The sequence below is a fragment of the Ruditapes philippinarum genome, unplaced genomic scaffold (assembly GCF_026571515.1).
Source record: "Ruditapes philippinarum isolate M1 unplaced genomic scaffold, ASM2657151v2 ctg1640_1_1_1_1, whole genome shotgun sequence".
NCBI classification, from domain to species: domain Eukaryota; kingdom Metazoa; phylum Mollusca; class Bivalvia; order Venerida; family Veneridae; genus Ruditapes; species Ruditapes philippinarum.
The window spans coordinates 1-21862 of NW_026866216.1; the positions used below are offsets into that span (position 1 = coordinate 1).

At 32.1% G+C, this 21862-nt stretch overlaps 1 protein-coding gene across 2 annotated transcripts; it reads left to right on the plus strand.

The window, feature by feature from the left end:
- Window positions 1-6183: 6183 nt before the first annotated feature.
- On the plus strand, window positions 6184-21550 carry LOC132731759 (uncharacterized). 2 transcript variants are annotated; one of them, XM_060718011.1, is made up of 11 exons: window positions 10827-10951; window positions 11452-11520; window positions 13382-13505; window positions 13961-14066; window positions 16252-16310; window positions 16807-16845; window positions 17491-17582; window positions 17849-17951; window positions 19023-19070; window positions 19517-19679; window positions 20139-21550. In XM_060718011.1, the coding sequence occupies exons 5-11, from the start codon at window positions 16296-16298 to the stop codon at window positions 20357-20359; spliced, it is 681 nt and encodes a 226-aa protein (XP_060573994.1). In that variant the 5' UTR covers window positions 10827-10951; window positions 11452-11520; window positions 13382-13505; window positions 13961-14066; window positions 16252-16295; the 3' UTR covers window positions 20360-21550. The 2 variants fall into 2 exon arrangements, 1 of the variants encoding a protein (XP_060573994.1); XR_009625926.1 differs by lacking the exons at window positions 16252-16310; window positions 16807-16845; window positions 17491-17582; ... (1 more) ...; window positions 19023-19070; window positions 20139-21550 and adding exons at window positions 6184-6697; window positions 7991-8089; window positions 8580-8807; window positions 9875-9991; window positions 10350-10462 and having other exon boundaries at window positions 10829-10951; window positions 19517-19652.
- Window positions 21551-21862: the final 312 nt, after the last annotated feature.

The following is a 21862-nucleotide window of genomic DNA, read 5'->3' on the forward strand; positions in this document are numbered from 1 at the left end:
TTAAAAGTAAGTAACCAGCCTTTATTGTTTGTTACACCTTTAAAAACATTAACGTATATCTAAATGGTTCAAGAAATCAAAAGATAATAAATAATTATTCAAAGAATTAAAGTGTCATAATTGTTTAATTGTAATTAAATTAATTGTTGTTAATCAATCAAGCAATACACTATAGTGGGGCCGAAACGTCTCGCGGAAAAGGGCCGAAACGTCCAGGGGCCGATTTTTCAACTGGGGCCGATTTGGTTTGGGGCCGAAACGTCCTGTTTGCGTATAAGATCAACAAAGATAAAACAGCTACAATAAAAAAATGATTTGACATGATATATATACATCACATACATAAAATAGACCTTTTTAGATATTTTTATAAAAATGAATCAGATGGTAAAAAACTAAATGATAGTGTTCCCATTCACGCACACATGTGAATTCCGTATAATTTACAAAAATCACGCATGAAATTACAACTAGGTGCGTGCATGCACGTATGAAAATTGAAGTAAAACTGCCAAAAAATTATCCGCAAATTCGAAGCACAAATCAATAATCTACTCACAAATCTCTGAAATTGTTTACAAGACCGTAATTTAATCCGAGGTCATAACTTGGGTTTCCCAGCTGTGCTATTTTTAGCTCATGGACTGGTTTATATATTAACGACGGCTTCGCACGCTTTGCTCATTCTGGGACAATTTATTTTGTTTAGGCTATTAGTCAAAATCGCTGTATGAGTATCCGATACTTACAATTTCTTCAAAACAGCCTGATATTTGTGTCAAATTACGAAGTCGAAACTGCATTTCAATCTGCTTGAATAAAAATGGCGTCGTTGAAGAGCCAATCGGATTTAGCTCAATACAGGATTGGAGCAGTACCTCTAGACGCTTGCAGAAATCATGATCACAAAATAGACAAATATCGTTTTTTTCGCCGAATTTTACATTTTTCCTTGATTATCGTACTTGATTCGGTGTGAAAAGATGAATTAGACCTGTTAAAGTTCATTCCGTTGGGTAAAAAGACAAGATTTTAGCATTTTATCATTCAAGCGCCTTGTCCGGTATATACCGGAATACGGTATTTAGTGTGGTGCTCCAATCCTTTTTTTTAGTCACAGCCGAGCCAATCACGTGATTCACTCGCGCATTTATATATATATGTATATGTGTTGATAAATATTGTTTCATATAAAATTGCTTTATATGTTTGTATATATGAATTAGTAACGATTCGCCACACTAACGATTCGCCACATAACGATTCGCCACAGAGTAATAACGATTCGCCACAGTTAAATAACGATTCGCCACAGTATGATTATAGCAATGGTTTTTTAATAATCAACAAATTTTTTCCTTTTGTTTTAATAATTTGACAATGACAGTAATTTGATAATGTTTCTTAATACAAGTAATGTGAAGTTAATGCTCCCATCGCGGATTTTCAATTTATCAAAGTAACATTATTACAGGAGTACATTAACAAGAAAGTAATTATATGTTGAAATAATTTTTGAATTACTCATAAACATATATATGTCAATTAATATTTATATATAGATATATCTATTACAGAAGTACGCGAAGGAATTAGGCGTTTAAAGCGTAACAAAGCTTCATGTCCAGCTGACAATTTACTAAATGAATATTTTTTAAATGCAGCTGACATTTTAGACGGGCATTTAGCGGATTTATTTAACATTGTTTTTGATTCAGGTGTCTTTCCAGAGAAATGGGCCGAAGGTTTCATTATACCGCTACATAAAAAAGGTGATGTGAATAACGTCAATAATTATCGTGGTATAACGTTATTGAGTAATCTCGGTAAATTGTTTACGGGGATTTTAGATGCGCGAGTCGTTAAGTGGTGTGAGAGTCAAAAAAAATTACCAGATGCGCAATTCGGTTTTAGAAAAAATCATAGTACCGTAGATGCAATCTTTGTACTGCAGAATTTAATAGAGCAAAGCTTGAACGACAAAAAACGTCTGTATTGTGCTTTCGTTGATCTGAAAAAAGCATTTGATTCGGTGAACCGTGACGCGTTGTGGTTTAAACTGTACAAAAAAGGATTAAATGGTAAAATTTTAACAATGTTTAGAAACATGTACAATATTGTAAAGTCTAGTATAAAATTTAATAATGAATTTTCTGATTTTGTTGAAATCGCGGTGGGCTTACGTCAGGGGCAGACAAATTCGCCGACATTTTTTTCCTTATTTATTGAAGACATCGAATCGTTTTTGCAGCAAGATAATACAACTGGCCTAACCATTAATGAAATTTGTCTTGTAATTTTGTTATTTGCGGATGATATGGTAATATGTGGCGATTCTGTAGAAGATTTACAATCGAGACTGAATTCTTTACGCGAATATTGTGAAAAATGGGGATTAGAGGTAAACACTGCAAAAACCAACGTTGTTGTTTTTAGGAAACGAGGGCCAGTTAAAAGAAATGAACATTTCATTTATAATGATGAACAGTTAGAAATTGTTGATGATTTCAATTATTTGGGAATAACGTTGAATTACACTGGTACTTTCGCTTTAAATATAAAATGTCTAAAAGGCAAAGCACTTAGGGCGATGCACACATTGTTAAATAATATCAAAAGATATAACATTCGTCCGGATATTTCATTGCAACTTTTTGATGCATTCGTAGGATCGATATTAAATTATGGTTGTCCTATTTGGGGGTTTACTAAGTCTTGTGAATTAGAGCGTATTCATCTACAGTTTTGCAAAACAATCCTTGGTGTAAAACAATCGACAAGTAACGCAGCTATATATGCAGAATTGGGTCGCTATCCTTTATATGTATTTCGTTTTGTACATATTATTAAATACTGGGTCAAGATTATCAATACGGATAATATTCTATTAAAATCAGTTTATGCACATTCATTGGCGCAGTATTATAATGGTAGAAAGAATTGGGTTTTCCATGTTAAAAAACTGCTTGATTATTATGGTTTTAGCTCTGTCTTTGTAAATCATGAAAACATAAATTTCAAATTATTTGTAAATTTATTCAAGAAAACAGTAACGGATTGTGCCTTACAGAAACTATTTGGAGATATTGAGAAAAATGAAACATTGAAATCCTTTTAATACATTTAAAACCTAGCTATGATATATCTGTTAACTTAATTAAAATACATTCGTTTTAAAAAATTTATAAGAGTATGATTAGATTGCGAGTGTCGTCGCATAAGTTATATACATAGAATCTTTCAGACATGGGCGTATTCGACAAACCAAGAAATTAAAGATTATGTTATTCCTGTGGTAATGACATAGAAGACGAATTTCATTTAATAATCACATGCAAAAAGTATTCCGAACTGAGAAACAAATTCATACCAAAATATTATGTTAAAAACCCAAACATGTACAAATTTATAGATGTATTGAGTTAAAAAAAAGTCTTGTTAAATTTGGGAAATTATATATCACAAGCATTTAAAACGCTGGGAATTAAATCAACCTAATTTTCAGGCGTAATTATAAAAATGTTATCTTGTTATTAAAATTACTTTATTTCCTTTTATTCTGCATGTATTGTCATTACAGTCCAAAGATGTATTTGCATCATATTGTATGACACTTTCCTACTAAATAATGTAAACTTTGATGATTACGTGATGTTTAATTATATTTGAACGTATGTATTTTGTGACCATGTGCATTTTGTACACGTCTTATGTGAATAAACTATCTATCTATCTATCTATCTATCTATCTATCTATATATTTCATATTTATATATATATGTGTCAAATATTTAAAAAAGTATTGCAAAAACATGTGTTCATTACGAAAATTGATTTACGATAACTGATTAAAGAACGCATATGTAAAACATTTGTCACACCTTTAAACAAGCCAATTACCGTAGGATTGTTGTAGAAATATTTAATTAACGCCGAAATAATCCTTTAATTATCTCACAATGAGAGCAGATTTCAAAACAATGCGGCAATTAAGCTTGTGTTTGTTTACAAAAGAAAATTGAGCGATTTAGAGGGTTTAAATAGCTTAATTAAATATTTCAAAAATTGTTAAAATTGAAAGTGTTCAATGTGACTTAGAACATTATGTCTTTTAAGTTGAATTGATTTATGTCACATAAAACATTAAGGCTACCAAAGATGTTCTCGGGTAATTATCCATTGATTAGTAGTCCTTGAGACTACACTATTTCGTAGACCATATGCATCTATGACATTAATAATTCTATTTCCAGTACATTATTAAATGACATTAAACAATAATATTAATAAATAAAGATAAAATACCCACATAAATTTGTAGACATTTTTTTTATCTATTTTTATAACTTTAGCCATTACAATTTAATACTTTTAAATAGAAATAGAAAGCTGTAGACGCAAACGGGATTAGTTAACTTTCAAATCCTTTAGAATGCTGAAAAAAAATCTTTCAAGATTTTTTTTTCATAAGAAAATTCAAAAGATGGTCAAATTCAAATTCTTTCCAAAAGTTTGCAATAGTAATATTTATGTTGTAAAGCGCTTTGCACGTTCTGTTTGTATTCGTATGAAGTTCTTCTAATTGTAGGAATGGCTAAAACTTAAGTAGGCAATGAAGAAAAAATGTCATATTTAAAGATTGTCCGTGTATACAAAACATTACAAACATAATCATAATGTCATTTAAATATATATTCAGAAATTCAAAGACAAATTACAAGACAAACTAAATATACGTATAAGTATATTTTTCCAGTTTATATAAATAACAAAGTTATAAAATGTGTTATGTAATTTTGTTAATAAAATGTTTGGTTTTCATGTGTTTTTATTCAATAAAATGTGTAATAAGTGATATTAATTTATGTAATTTACAAATGAAATATAAAATGGAAAAAAGTTTTCCGTCAACAGTTTCAAAACAGGTGTGAAAAAGTTTGTATTTGAACACGTGGCGAATCGTTATTTAACTGTGGCGAATCGTTATTACTCTGTGTCGAATCGTTATGTGGCGAATCGTTAGTGTGGCGAATCGTTACATTACCGTATATATGATCAATATTTGAAGTATTTTTTCTGTTCATTAGCCAAAGGCAAGTTTTTGTCGATATTTGCTAATAAAAGTTGTTGTTGTTGTTGTTATATAATTTCTGCGTACAGTACAAATTTAAACTAAATTGTAATTTTAACTTTCAATACTTTAATACAATTATAAATGTATGACAACCCCTTCTATATTCAATGCATGAATGGATTTTCTAACTTGTAACCGAACATACGGAACTATTTTTTTTTGTCAACGAAATTCGGTTTGCAATAAGAAATAGTCCGGTAGATGGGTGGTTATACCTTTGTGTCGATTTACAATCGACACAAAAAGTGTCTACCAAGTTTGTTCAAATAAAAGCCCTGGGGTCAAAATTGGCCCCGCCCCAGGGGGTCATTGATTTTCCCTAAATGCGTATAGTAAAAACTTAAAAATCTTCTTTTCAAGAACTCAAAGAGCTATGGCTAAGATATTTAGCATCAAACATGTTCTAATAGGTGTCTACGAAGTTTGTTCAAATAAAAGCCCTGGGGTCAAAATTGGCACCGCCCCGGGGGTCATTGATTTTCCTTATATGTGTATAGCAAAAATTAAAAAATCTTCTTTGAAAAAAACCAATTATATAGAGTTAAGATATTAAGCATGAAACATCTTTTAGTGAGTGTCTACATTATACTCGATACTTTGAAAACTGTATTGATATATAGCAGTTAATTTTTTTTCACGATTGATATATAACAGTTGAGTTTTTTCGCACCTGCTATAATTATTATATTGTTTGAGTTTTTACGAAGGTTGCATATGGACATGGGGTACATAATCAAAATACAAATTAGGAGGCTGAACCAGGTGATGCTTCGCAAACAGGTTTTGGACACAGAGAAACTACTTATGGTTGTTATGTGTTGTAGTTTCAGAGTTATCTCCCCGGAAAAGTTGAACATATGACAATAACTCAAAAATTAGGCAAGGCGCAGTTACTTTTATGCAAAGCACATTTGCACAATAAGATCTATCTCCTTACAGTTTCTTGTTGTTTAACAAAAATCACAGTGCAGTATGCCACTGACACACTTTCGTATGAGAAATTTTTTGGCAGGATAGTTAAGCAAGGACGATTCAAATTTGGAGTGTTTTTTATAAAATTCTTATGTTGTTTATTTGGATAGCTTGAATACTAATTCTCCTTTATTCTGTGTGTATATAAAATATACTAAGATTTATTTTGAGACAGAGGGGATATATATGTGTATAGTACGTCAACCAACTCTTGATTACTTATTTTCATCATCAATATACATGTTATAGCTGAAAACTTTTCCAATTTATTATACAGGAAAAGAAAAATAAATTGTATGTGACACATTGAAAATGTGGCATTGCCAAGCCAAGTTTGATAAAAGGATTTATTTTCCAGAAACAACATAAAGGAAAACAACGGAAGGTTCATTATTGTGTCAGACGCAAAGAGCTATACAGTTTCTCTGGGATCATGCCAAGAAATGCCTAGCTGCGACTGTGACACATGGTATAAATTTCAGATGCCATGTGAGCACTTGCTCGCAGCTTTAACTAATGACCAAACTGGGATGATACAGTGGTCTCAACTGAGTGACGTATATTTGCAGTCTGTGTACTGCACTGTTGATGGTAATTATCGTTCACTCCATTCAATCTTTCACAAGCACTTGAAAGCACATGCATGCACGACTTATCTGGCAATTGGGTGCCAGACAGGGTTTCCTGGATAAGATATGTAAATCAGCTTATGCTAATTAGAAATTCATTAAAAAGATCAACATAATAAAAGGGAGTCAAACTCGTGTAATAGGTAAGTTTTAATAGGTCACAGAAATTATGGCTTGATTACATACACTTTCCGTAATTAATGGTAAAGGGAATTTGTTGGACATCTGTAGTTTTTCACAAACCATAATGACCCTTGACAATGCATGTAATATAATTAAGTTATCTTATTTTATACATGTAAACGTGATTTTAAGTTAAGATCATCAACATGGAATGTATGGACGATATTTAATAAAGAACATGAAGAGATATAGTAATTAAGAAATAATAAACATGTTCCTATGCTGGAGACACGGAATAAAATATGGGCACAAGTTTTGTGTGCATGAATTACATCACGGATGCATAGCACGAGTGATGTAATTTATCTGTGAAAACAAACTTTCATGTTTTATTCATAGACGAAGAATAGAACCATGTTTATTATTTCGAGTCTAATAATGTTCAAATAATATTAAAAAGAACAATTGAGTCGACAAATCATATTGGCACTACATTTGGCTGCGGAAGTAAGCTTAGTAAAACTAATACAAAACTTTGATATGAGAAAAGAAAACTTTATCTCCTAATGGTATGAATGCAAAAGTTTTGTACAATGTATAACTTTGTCATCTTTAAGCATATAATTGGGCCAATATACATATACATGTGTAGTATGTTTTTCTCATATGAAGGTTTTTTTCATTATCATTACTTATGAGAATTTTAGTATGCACAGATCCATATTCTATTTATAATTTATTGTATATTGCTGTATTAATGTTCATGAAAGATTCTGTATTTGTTTGAGAAAGTTTTAGTTCCGCATTAACGCCACATTCCGTTTAGCGTACTATATAGTTAAACGGACGTTACGTCATTCTGAAGAAGACTTTAACGTCGAAAGCTTGAGAAAATCTTTTGTTTTTATTGATTGAACTGGTATGTTAAAGTAAAAATAATAGCATGCACCGACTGCACGATTTTTCAGCGCAAATTTTTTAAACATTTTAATATATTTTATCGCATGTTAAACTATAATTAGCTTTGTACTCTCTGTGTTGCAGAAAAACTCAGATCATATTAGACTAACAATCAGTCATTCTTCTTCTCAACCTTTATCTCGCTTCAAATAAAAATTATCTGATATTTTAGAAGATATTTCAAATGAGGACAGGCCATGTCAGGCGGAAACCACTGATTTGGATGAACATCGTGACATATGTGACGATGAAGTGGATGAAATAGAAAATGGTAATTTCAAGAATCATTATCATTTAGCAAGAAATACAGGATACAGTACTTTCTTGTTTCAGGGGAATAGAAAATTCTTTCAGCGGGAAAAATATCCCTGATTACTTGTCTCCTGACACATTAGGGTAAAACACAACAAAAATGATCATGTGGAGAATTGACGCCAGTAATATAAACATGTTGTCGATGTAAATATGTGTTTGCCATTGTTTCAACTAATACAGATCTTAATTATTTTTACCTTCAAAAGGAATCTTGTTCATAACCATGTTATGCAGGTGCATATCAAAATGAACGCCAAACGTCATTTAATATATGAAATGTTTATGTATTGTTTTGTTCAAGGATGCATTGTAGTTAACAAAGAGAAGAAATAGTTATTCTGTGAATTTCATAATCATTTCTTCACCCAACCGATCTAAATTTAGATTATTGATTTATCGCTCAACCAACTACATGTTTATCTAATTTGAATGTTGTTATATTTTAGTGTCCGTGAAAACATTACAAATACATGCAATGCAAGCTATAAAACTGTTGTCAGACTTGACTTTCAATATTTATGACAAATCAAGCTTGGGGTTGTTAAAAGAACAAGTGATGGACATAGTACGCAGGAATACAGACCATGAAAGTCTGCCGTTATTGCCTCTGCCAAAACGATCTGCTAAGAGAAAGGAAAGGAAACAACACCGGAAAATGAAATCACTCAACAAAGGTGGTGTATTTCTAGTCTTTTCTACTACCGGTAAAACTATGAAGCTGTAACAATTACTTGAATGAATCAGCTGGCTGTCTGATATAAAGCTGAGCTACATACATAAAATGGAAAGCATTCACTGAAATTTGATTTGTTGTAACTAAAAGCCAAATAAATATGAAAGTGAATACGATAACCTATATAGCAATTATTATTGATCGCACTGATGCAATGTTGAATTAATAACGAATTTTGGCTTGATGCCACACACACACACACCCACACCAACACACGCACGCACGAACTCTATGATGTAATAGAGCAAAAAGTATGGTCTTACCAGTTAGAAGATGGTTAATTTTCAGTACATAGCAAATTGAGACATATTTTTTAATTTCGTTTGATGAAGGGAAATATATTTTTGAGTTTCTCGGATGAATTTTTTGCATTGCATTGCCGTATTTAGGAACGCAATATTCAACGTATCTGTCACTAAATTGACTGTTAATACACGTACTTCAAAATGTACATCATTACCAAATAAGTTAAAATCAGTAAGTGGAGTAAGTATTCAATAAAGTATATTAGATAAGATATCTTATTAGAGTTTCATCAACAAGAACATCATAATGAATCATCAATTTACAACACAAAAAAAGATTTCACATTTATGACACTCACAATTCAGGTATTTGAGAAAATACATGGAATTATTTTTGTGTATCACAGGCCTTATGATTGAATTTCAGAGGTTTGCTGAGATGATCTAAAAGACATGTTACATCATACTGAAAGTGTACCAAATTTGCCTGATGACTTTATATATGATGATCATCCAGATCTAAATAATGGTAATTATAGTGTCAATCCATTGAAGAAAATGAATTCTTTTACCTCATATGTAATTTGGATTTTTTGTGTGAAATATATTTGTTACATAAGTGTTAGAGAGAAATATCTAATTATTATTAAGGGATGTCATTTAACATTATTTCACAAAAGCAAAGTGTGTTTAGACAGCTCATTTAAGAAGGAATTTTTCCTTTTATAATCTGTCTATCACATGACTTATGTTTGAATTTCAGAGGTTTGTTGTGGTGATCTAAAAGACATGTTACAAGTGGACAATATGCATCATGCTGAAAGTGTACCAAATTTGCCTGAAGTCTTTATATATGATGATCACCCAGATCTAATGAATGGTAATTATAGTGTCAATCCATTGAAGAAAATGAATTATTCTAGTACATTATTTGTAATTTTGATTTTTGTGTGTGATATGTGGAGAAAATATCTCATTATTTTTAAGGGAAATAATTGAATATTATTTCACAAAAGCAAAGTGTGTTTAGATAGCACACTAAAGGAGGAATTTCACCTTTTATAATCTGTTATTTCACTAGAACCACCATCTATTTCCCAAGAAAATCAAAGGCCTGCAAGCTGCAAGTTATATAGTCTTACTTGATGACCAGACTGACCTTTTTAGGCCTAAATACTAACATGTTTAATATCATTAATTTTTTAAAAACTTTTTTTAAAATTTATTTATATTTGTAGAGGTGAAACGTATTTGGGATGTTGACTCTATGGAAATCCCACAACGTAGCATATGACCTTTTGTCATTACAACAAACTCAATAAGATGTATATATGGACTCTTATCAGACGAGGTAAAAATATCTCTCTCTCTCTCTCTCCCTCTCTCCCTCCTCTCTCTCCTCTCTCTCTTAATAAATTATTTAATTTATCTATCAATCTATTTATCTATAAATGCCCTCATATAATTTTGTTCTTGCACAGTTCATACACGTTATATAGTGTTCAAAGATGTCACGGTTCAGAACTGTGCACTATTTAGGGGAGAAGATGTGTAAGCGGCCGGTTAGCTCAGTCGGTAGAGCCGCGGTACGGTATTCCGAGGGTCTCGAGTTCGAGTCCCGGTCAGGCTGCACATTTTTCTCACCCTGTGACAAAGAGATGTTAATTGCAAATTATGATTACTATTCATAAAATACGACATAATTATGCTTTTCTAGGTGATTGATTCGTACCTCCATGAAATTACCTCTAGATACCCGAGTGTCAGCCATATTGACTGCATTTCCATGACTGCTATATTCGAGGGCCAACAGCAAATACATCATTGTCTTAGACGAACGGTAAGTCATAAACAATAATTTCTGGCTCAGAAATATAAATGAGAAAGATGACTATGTTGAATGCTTTAATTTTAGTTTCATGTAGTTTGTGTGTCCGGTCTATAAAACTTTGTCAGACAATAATTGACCGTGGTTTATCCAATAAATATTTATATCAACATCGATAAATTTATAGAATGTAGTCAATGTACAAATAGAATAACAAAGTATTTGTTGTATATGTATACATGCAGACTAAAGTGACATTATATTTGATATACAGATTACACTTTAACTTATAACAAGTATACATGCAGTGACATGGTGTTGAATAAACACCTTAACTAACATGAATATGTAAAAGCTTATTTCATCAACATATTTAATAAAGATTATTTATTGAGCAGGAGTCGGTGTGAAACTAAACTCTGAATATCCTATATAAATTGGACAATATCGGTATTTTTTAATCGATGCAGTCTGGCTATAAATACAACCATATTGTTCATTTACGATTTCAGTCTTCTTTGCTCACGTTTGATTGTTTAATTGGTGCATATAACCAGGCAGGGTGTCATTGGTGTCTGATTGTAAGTAAACATATTCATAGAAATATTACTAGTGAATATTCTACGGAATGCGGTTAGGGCCATCGTGGTTATAGGTTAAAATACAGAGGGCGATAATGCGACAGTGCGATGACGACAGTACGACAGTGCGATGTCGAGAATGCGATAACACGATAGTACAATGACGACATGGCGACAGTGTTATCGCACTGTCGCCATCGCATTGTTGTCATCGCACTGTCACATTGTCATACTGTCGTCATCGCATTATCGCCATCGGATTGTCGTATTGTCGTCATTGCATTATCGCACTGTCGCCATCACATTGTCACAATGTCGTCGTAGCGCTATCACATTGTCGACTATTGCCGAAGGGAGGTCCTAAACTGCTGACGAATAAGCTGAAGGTTTTGAATATGGGATGACGACAAATCAACAGTGCTATCGTATTGTCATCATCGCACTATCACATTGTCGTCATCACACTGTCGTACTGTCGTCATCACACTGTTGCCCTCTGAACCAGAAAGTATAACCACGATGGCCCTAACGGTATTCCGTAATGTACAGCTGATTCCCCTGCTGGTTTTACCAGAGGGGACTTATGGTTTCTGCTCTCCGTCCGATATATACATGCTTGATTAGATTTTACAACAAAGAATAAATAACAGTGTTAAAAGTGAGATATCATTTAATTTTTGTTTGCACATTAATTATATAAAGTAATTGCAAGTATGGTTTTAAATTTTGAAATTTACTTATATTTTGTATAATGTATTATAATTTGCTGAGGGTTGTGTTATTTCACGCTAACAACGAAATATTGACCGAGAACAATTGCAGTATGATTGAATTGTATTACGAAATATCAACATACTGTACTGTATGTGACTGGATGAAATAAAAGATTTGTTCTGTTCTGTTATGGTATACCAAAAAGCAGCACTCATTATTCTTACAAATGTAGTATATTTTGATAAGTTTTGTAAACATGCAATGTGTGTTCAGATTATATGCCCAAAGAAGAGACAAATATTATGCATGAATCCTCTTGGAACACTACAAATTCAAGAACAAGATATAATCCTTAAATGGTTGTTAGTGAAATGTTAAAAAGTTACATTTATCATTGAGTTGATATTACACTTTTATGACCATTTTTGTTTGCTTTAACTTATGTCTCCACCACACAGATGTTCAACAACTTTTACTTCCCTTCTTTATTTGATGTCATTTTCCATCTTTTTTTAAAAATATTAAAGTGATATGTCACACTTTCCACTAAGGTTCTATGTCCTTGATCACTATGGGCTTTAGTGCCTTCAATAAAAAAATGCTTGTGGTGGAGAAATATGTTTTCTAGAAAACAGCCTCTAGTTTCAAGCAGTTTTTGTCATATTTTGGTTTTGTTTGCATTCAATGTTTACTTATTAGGTTGCTCCTCATTTTTGGACGACCATGATTAAACCTTTGCTCAAAACATAAGTACATGTTTGGTTATATCATAAAATGTATTCATTGTCAAATTACTCCTACAAATTTGAAACGGTAAAATTTCCTAATTATATACAATGTAGTTACTTTCATATTAAGGCAAAGGTAAACTCATTCTTGTCAACTGACATCTATGTGGGCGTCTGCATAGGTCAAGTTCTTTAAATTGAGGTGTGTTGATGTACAATACGTCATTTCATCAATGCCACTTCAACAACTAATCAACTTTGGCGTTTCATAATGATAGATTGTTGTCTCCATTCACAGTGAGCATTACTGAAAGATGCACAACTGCGCTTTGGACATTACAATTTGTTCACCGATTGTCTATGGCCGTTATGCATTGTAAATGAAAGTGAGGCATAGTAATATACTTTGTTTGTTTCAGTAACTTCTTGAAACAAAGATTTGAAGCTGGACTGGAATCGGTTCTTCCAGGAGAATGGACATTAGCAGATACCATTCATGCAAAACAACGTGATGGTAGCTTTTGTGGAGTATACATTTTGAAAGTATATATATATTGTTTATCATATCTGTTTATTATAAGCAGTCCCGCTGTAGGCACTGTTATGCAGTGTCTATTTAAATGGGTAAATATGTAAAGAAATATTTTATGCCCGCTACATGCATTTGTAAATGTTACAATTATGAAACATATATGGAAAGAGCACAAAGCCTCCATCATGTCCTTGGAAAACGTAATTATTTACATCTGGAAATAATTTAAAATGTATCAAAAAATATAATTATGAGAAGGCACGGCATTGGTGCCCCACAAACTGTACAAGCATACCAGGTATGAGCAAATACTGTTAATAAAATACTGTGTATATATATTTATAAATGAAGATGTATTCAGTAAGCCTTCAAAATGATATTGATGAAATGTTAATGTTGTTTGTTTTACAGACCATTTTTAACCTTTTTTAAGTTAAAACCTGATAGAACAAATTTATACTTACAGTTTGCCATAAATTACTTCGCAAATCGGGCACTAAATTTCTTCTGGAGTAAGAAAGATATCAAAGTGGCTCGACTGTGTCTGGCAGTGTACTTGTTATATATTTCTGGTAAGTTCAAGTTATAATCTTTGTGTAAATTCAAGTAATTATGATATTTTTGACTGACACTAATATTATTGTACACATGGATATGTTTTATATTCACACAAAGTATTGGTAAATGACTAAAATGTACATTGGTAAAGCGTTGCATCCTCAGTGCTTGTATAATACAAAACATATTGACTAATATAGACAAATCCTAGGTGCAATCTGATTATCAGGAATCCTTTCATGAAATCCTAAACGGCATCAAAAGTTTGTATTTAGGAAGGACTCCTAAATCACAGTGGAATATGAATTTAACCTTTTAATAAGCAACTTTCCCCGAATAAGAGCTGGAGAACTTCATGTTATAATTTTTACGCCTAAATAAAAGGAATATTAAACCAAAGAAACAAAACTTGATAAAAGCGTTGTCGACTTATATTTTAGGAAATCCTGAAATCAATTAACATTGCACCTTATGAAATAGTGCTGAAACCTAATCTGCAAGTATTTTGATGATAAGGTATTAAATGTTGTTGATAGATAGATAGATATTTATTCAGGTTAAAACACACATACATGTATACATAAAACAAACACTTTAGCATTTTATATAAAACTGATGACACAATTGTAATAAAATATTTCAGAAGTTTGTCAGACATAAATATCAGAGATGGCTCATTAAATAATAAAATATTATAACTAAAAACAAAATCTAAAACTCTTTCTTTCCTTTGACTAGATATCAATTTACTAGTTTAATAAAATGTAAGGACGTTAGTGGAAACATGTATAGAGTAGTGTGTAATAACCTCGGATTGCCCATGAAAGCCCGAAGGCTTATTTCCAATGGGGTCCTTGGATATATACTTACTATGATATACAATATAAAACACAAAAACATTGAAAAATACAAAACTTTGGAAACTGGAAGATGTCATTTACGTAAAATATCAAACTAGTATTTCCATTATTTTGCTAAAAAGATAACAATAAAAATGAGATCAATATCTAGTCATACTAGTGGATTTAATTATGATTTACTAACCTAACTGTTCTAGTAAATGGGCCTTCACAGAGCTTTTGAAATTTGCTATCTTATTAATTTTTTTGATGTATGTTGGCAAAGAATTCCAATCATTAATTGCTTTTTGAAAAAAAGTTACATTATCTTTCCCATAACTTCTTAGGACCCTAAAATTGTACTGATTCGACCGAGTTGAATAAGAATGAATGTCTCGAACAGGTATAAAATTTTCTATCATATATGAAGGGCACTGGTTATTAACAATTTTAAAAACATGATTAAGACGTAATTGCTTATTTCTGTTTTCTACATTTAGTAAAGACATATTAGCAAGAATAACATTATTGACACTATCTCTAGGTCCCATACCGTGTATAAATCTAACAATTTTATTTTGACAAATTTAAGGCTTATTTTTAAAACACTTGTTCAGGCTCGGGTACCAAGAAGAACATGCATAATCAAGGTGACATTGTATTAGTGCTGAGCATAAATATTTTCTAGTCCTAAAATCTAAAACATTTGTTTGCCTATACAAAAACTTAAGACGTGAATTCACCTTTGTAAGAATACAATTAACAATAGATTCACCTGACAAAGAATCATCAATATTTAAACCTAGATATTTAACAGATTTTGTGGATTCAATAGTATGTCCATTACAAACAATTTTGAACTCTTTAACTTGTTTTAGTTTACGTTTGGAACCAAAAATAAGACATTCAGTCTTTCCTAGATAAAGTGACAATTTGTTATCTACAAGCCAAGAAGAACAAGACTCTAGTGTTTGTCCAAGTTTTTGAGAAATAATACTTGGATTTTTGTGAGCAAAAAGAATTGCACTGTTATATATATGCAGTATTATTATGTAAGAAGTATTAAACAAAGATAAAGCGTTGTCGTATTATAATTAAAACCAGTTGCTGTATATTGATGCTAAGTTATTCTATCTATCTTAGCATATATAAAGTATGAAGTAGATCGTGTGACATATTTTTGAAACAGCTATTCTGACACCGCGACAAAAGTACGTTACAATAGTGACAGCACGTATTCTCTGTGAAGCACTTGATCTTTCTATCAAGCACTGAGAAAAGTCGAGCGGACGGTTTTATGGACCGCTCTTGTTTGACTTTTCTAGTACCTCTTACTTTTATATGCTTATAAATGTTCCAGGACCAAGAGCAGATGAGGTCAGTGTATCCGACAATGAGGATCATATGGGAGAAATACAGGTATTTTTCATGTTGTCATCAAATATTTACTAGTATTATCAACTAACGACTTCTTTCAATCAACCTTGCCGTTCGGAAAATTTATAATTTGACTAATTACGGGGATATTAAGGATAGAGGTCGGCGTGGTCTTGGGCATGCAAAATTTGTTAGATCTTACAACTCTTAAAAAAAGCGATTTGATTACAAAGGAACAAAGGCTGACCAAGTTATGGCCATTTTTAGCAAAATAAAGAGGCTCAAACAGGTGTAAACGTTTTCCAAAATTTTGCACAGCCATTTTCGCTAATTTTGGATATTTTTGTCCACTTGATAGGTGCTACTTGTAGTTAAATTGGTTATGTTGTAGAGCCAGCATGCATTTATGAGTGACTGATATTTTAGAATGGGTTCATGCATTGAAGATCTAATATGTATCATAACAGGAAGAATATATTATCATGAAATAGTCTTTGTAAGTGTATAAACTTAAAAAAAAGAAAAAAAATTTTTACAGAAAAAGCCATACAATCTGAGAGAAGAACCCTGCCCAAAGGTAAATATTTCAGTGACTTTTGTTTAATTCCAATATTTATGAATATTGATAAAAGAATCTCAGCACCAGAATTTTTAAAGCATTAACAAACAAGTGTAATTTCCTGAAAATAAGTTCTTTTCTTTGAAAATTTGCTTAAACAGTTCTTGCTTGTTCTTCCACTGACTCCTAATTGGTTCGAAAAACATCTTGATAAAAAATGCACTTCAATGCTCTACCATTGTAAAACTTGTCAATCCAAATTGTGATAAGTGCTCTATAAAATTAAAGAATGCAATAAAATACACTTCAGAGCAATAATTTAAATTTATTCATGTATCTTGTGAAAAATAATTGCTATGTGACGACATTTGGTCTATGTTACAGTTGGTAGCAAATTAAATAACAAAATTTGCCTACTTTGTGACCCTATATTTGGCAGCAACTATGATTATTTCCCAAAAGTGCAATTATTTTCTGAAAGGGAATGTGCAATACAATTATAAGATTTTGCTAAATTCATGACGGAAATATATTCTAGAAACCAACATTTTCGTTTGGACAAACGTCTGTTTCAAGTTTATTGCAGACTGACAAAGTTAATATCAAGAATGCAGAACTGCCACTATATATAAGAAAATAAATAAAAAGTGTTATATTTTGCAGAGAAAGAGCTCATCCTTTCTATATACTAGTACATTACCAACGAAAAGAACTGGGAAATTATATTGTGTATGCAATAAGCCCGAAGATACAAGGTAAAAGGTTAAATTTTAACACTCGGCTATTTCCGAAAATACCCAATGTAGCAAAACGTGCATTATTCTGTGCACGTATCATTTGCCTATCACATGATGTCATTTATAACATCATTAAAGCAGTTAAAGGTTCTTCTTATGGTAGTTCTATTTATTTCCAGGAATACAGAAACCTTATAATAAAAAATCATATTTACAATATGGCCTACTAAGGATATCAAATTAAATCATTGTTATTTTTATTCAAATATTGTATTAAATTTTAGAAAGTACTGGTGCTGTGACGTGTGCGATAAGTGGTACCATCCCACATGTCTCGGGAAAACAGAAGATGACGAAGAAGAAGAATTTGTTTGCCCTTCGTGCGAGGTATACTGTTTTTGATGAGAAATCATCCTTATCACAATATTCATGTTGCCACTTGTGCCGGTTTTGTTGAACCAAGTAATTAAGTGCATATCCAAAATAAGCGTCCACTGCTTTATATAGTTTCTGCAGAGTTGGAAAATAAGCAACCGGTCTTTTGCGTTAAAAACAGAATGAATTCAATCATTAAAAATGATCCAGATTGAATATTGGCTCTGTGTCCTATTTATAAAACTATGTCAGGTCTTTGACTGTGGATTGTTTAGGAAATAGATCTCAGTTTTGAATGCATTGCTGTACAATAATGCACGTTCAAGTTCAAATGCGCAGTTATATAATCACGAAGGCCGTTAGGCCTGAGTGATTAATTACAAAGCATTTGAACGAAAAAACGTGCATTATTATACTACAACGCACGAAAAATTGATATCTATTTAAATTCTAACATGGTTATAGAAAGAGGAATGATGGTAAATATGCTGGACTATATTGAGCGGAGGAATAAATTCATGACGTCAATATGTTTAATGGCGTCATTTCTGACGTCACATGACGTAGAAGCATTCCTTTTTAATGCCGTGCATATATCGCATAATAATGCACTCGGCTGCTCTATTTGTTTGATAGGGGGATGTGAAGCGTGTTAGAATTATATTTCTAACATGATACGGATTGAACTCTGGTACCCATCCTAGGAAAGACAATGACTTAGTACATGCTAAAAGAATAGGAAGGTCTTTTCGGATATTGTCAATCCATGCATGTAAGTAAAGAAGAAGAAAACCCCGATCTGTGATTTATCCTTGGCTTGAGGATGATTTTTTGGTTTTATGGGAATAATTGAACGACTCGAGCGTTTCTCACATTGTTTAATTACATGTACTATGCATAAATACTGGACACGTGTAAAGTTTGCTTATTTCTCCACCAAGAAGTACGCCTTATCTATACAAAAAATGTCTTTCCTGAACCTTGAAAAAAGTAAAAGTACCGGAAACCATGAAAATGGACTAAATACTGTTTACTTTCAAGATTCAATTCAAAAATATGATTTTTGCTATATTCAATTGCTAGGAAAGACAGAGTGGCAAGGAAAGAAAATCTGTAGATGATAGATTGAAGGTAGGTTGAAGATCATTGCTTTGATTGCTTGATTTTATGACACACTTGCACAGTTTAAGCTATATGGTGCCGAACCGGAATGATAATTTCGGCTGACCCTTGGCTTTACAAAAGCAAGGCCCGAGGTAAAAAGGTCAAAGACGAGAAAGAGAAACAAAGAAGAAATGACCCGGACGTGAAAACCAACGATGAACCCTCCGAGAAAGTTATATGTTCTTTTAAGTGTATTTTTAAAAACCAATAACTAATACATTTGCACAAAAGGTATGCCCTAATTTCCCAAAAAAGTCAATGGCTATGAATACTCTTCTATTAAATATCAAAAGGGTTTTTGAAATAGTTTTGAAATTCAACATACAATTTTTTGATGTTGTTACATATGTTGCTTATTTGTTTATGGACAGATATTCTTAAGAATGCTCTTTGTATTATAAAACATCTTTCAGATTACTCAACTACCCTTTGAAGTCCTTCAAAATATATTTGTAGAAGTTGTGCTGTCAGATGGCGATGTGGCATATGGGAGGGTGAGTCTTGTTTGCTCAACTTTTAATGACATTTGTCGAAGGAAATCATTCCAGGACAAGTGTCATATGTCTTGGCTGTTGAGTGAGTAATGTTCCCAAATATTATACTTTATCAAATACTTGTTAATCTTCCATGCACAATTATACTTATCCGTAGCTGGATGGAAACTAAATTGACAGCGATTTTTAGGCCATAAAAGAAATTTCAGTAAATGTATGTGCTTTTATTTTAACAGACATCATCATACTTAAGCAAATACAATCAAGCACATTCATTTATAGTCAAGCGGACTGTCCCTATGACAGTTGTTGTGACAAAAGAAGGTTCTAAAGCTTTAACATAAGATTGATTATATGTTTCGTTAAATGGAATTTGAACAATTGTAAGAACTTTTTATAGAACTTTGCAACCTTTTTCTGAAGCTAGATATTTGCAGTGTATGTAATAACTTAGGATGGATGTCAGAATATAAAGTTTGACGTTGTAATACTGGAGTTGATTTTGTAAGTGGTAAACTTACACGTTTCTTTTGATTTTCAGGCATCAGACCTATGTCATTTTGGCAAAAATATCCTCGGGAGTTTAAAGGTTTTGAAGTTTTACCTTGTAGGCTTTGCGGGGAAAAATACAAAGATGAGGGCCCTATGTTTGTAGGCGGAGAAGGCCAAAGAGGCATGTTTACTGCCTCACATACAGAGCCAAGTCATGCCGGTTACAGTTCACAGTTTTGTAAAACAGCTGATGACTTACAAAATATGTAGATACAAATATACAAGTAGTAGCACAAATATACCAGTCAGGAATTAAATGATAAAAATTATCTCCCTGATCTCATATGTGTAATAACATGTATGAGTCCTTGCAGTAAAATTTTTAAAAAAATTATATCGTTTCTGGAATCAATAGTTACATTCTGACAATCATAAACAGTGTAAAATAGGCAAGTTTAAGTTGCACTTTGTAAAACTAGCTTTCAATTCATATGTTTACCAGATGAGATAAAACTTTGCTTCAGGCGAAATTTGATATTAGCTCAGATGTTACTTATAATATATAATGTGTATAATAATGTGGATGTGTATTTTTGCCACTGTGTAGTGAATCCTAATCAGATTTGGAATTGTCATGCAAATGGGATGAAGATGTTCAAGACTCTTTTTTTTATCTTTTTTTTATTTAAGACTCATATTTTTTATCTGTTTTTTATACAAGACTCATATTTTCAAAATCTGTTTTGTAATTAACGTTACGCTATTTCCGAATAAAAACGGAAATTGATGTATGTGTTGCCAACTACTCCTACAGGATTTCAGTAATCATTTTCAGTTTGTGCCTTGATAGATGTTTTGTACGGAATGCCGTTAGGGCCATTGCCTATGAATGGTTTGATCTGAAACGCGATACTCGACAGTACGATGATGAAAACACGAAATCACGAAAATAGGATGCTGAAAAGGCGACAGTACGATGGTGAAAACACGATAGTTTATCGCGCTTTCATCATCTTAGTATCGTACTGTCGCGTTTTCATCATCGTACTATCGCGTTTTCATCATCGTACTTTCGTGTTTTCACCATCGTATTTTTATGATTTCGCGTTTTCATCATCGTACTATCGACTATCGCGTTTAAGATCAACACATTCATAGGCGATGGCCCTAACGCCATTCCGTAGTTTTGAAGATGTTTTGAAGATGTTTGTTATATACGTTCTAGTATTTCCGTTTCTATATAACATGATATAGCTGCCTTGTAAGTTTGTGTCGCAAATATAGCTGGAATGCAAATATAGCTACAGTGAAAGTTTGTGTCGCATATATAGCGGCAGTGTAAGTATGTGTCGCAAATATAGCTGCAGTGTAAGTTTGTGTTGCAAACTACTTTTTCAGGTTTTAAGCATTTATAAATATACATGCCAATTAGATGGTTTGAATAAACTATAAATTCATCTTTGTATTGTCATGTTTTCATTTTGAATAATAGAATTAATTACTAGCATTATGTCATATCAGTATTGACAGAATTATTGCCCTTGAATTAGTGGAAATAGACTAATCTGGTAGCTTTTGAGACAGGCGTTTAAGATATTTTATGATGCAATCTTTGACAATGTTTCCAGTCAAATCTGGTAAATATATGGATATGCGTCTCCGATACTGAATGTGACAGTCTTTGACAATATCTCCAGCCAAATCTGGCACATATAAAGATATGGGTTCTTGATGTTTCTTGTGGCAATCTTTAACAATGTCTCCCATCAAATC

Excerpts from the sequence above, each read along its gene's own strand:
- LOC132731759 (XM_060718011.1), top strand. Across the intron at positions 17,583-17,848 it reads AATAAGCCCGAAGATACAAG|AAAGTACTGGTGCTGTGACG; the intron begins GTAAAAGGTTAA and ends ATTAAATTTTAG. Across the intron at positions 19,680-20,138 it reads TCATATGTCTTGGCTGTTGA|GCATCAGACCTATGTCATTT; the intron begins GTGAGTAATGTT and ends TTTGATTTTCAG.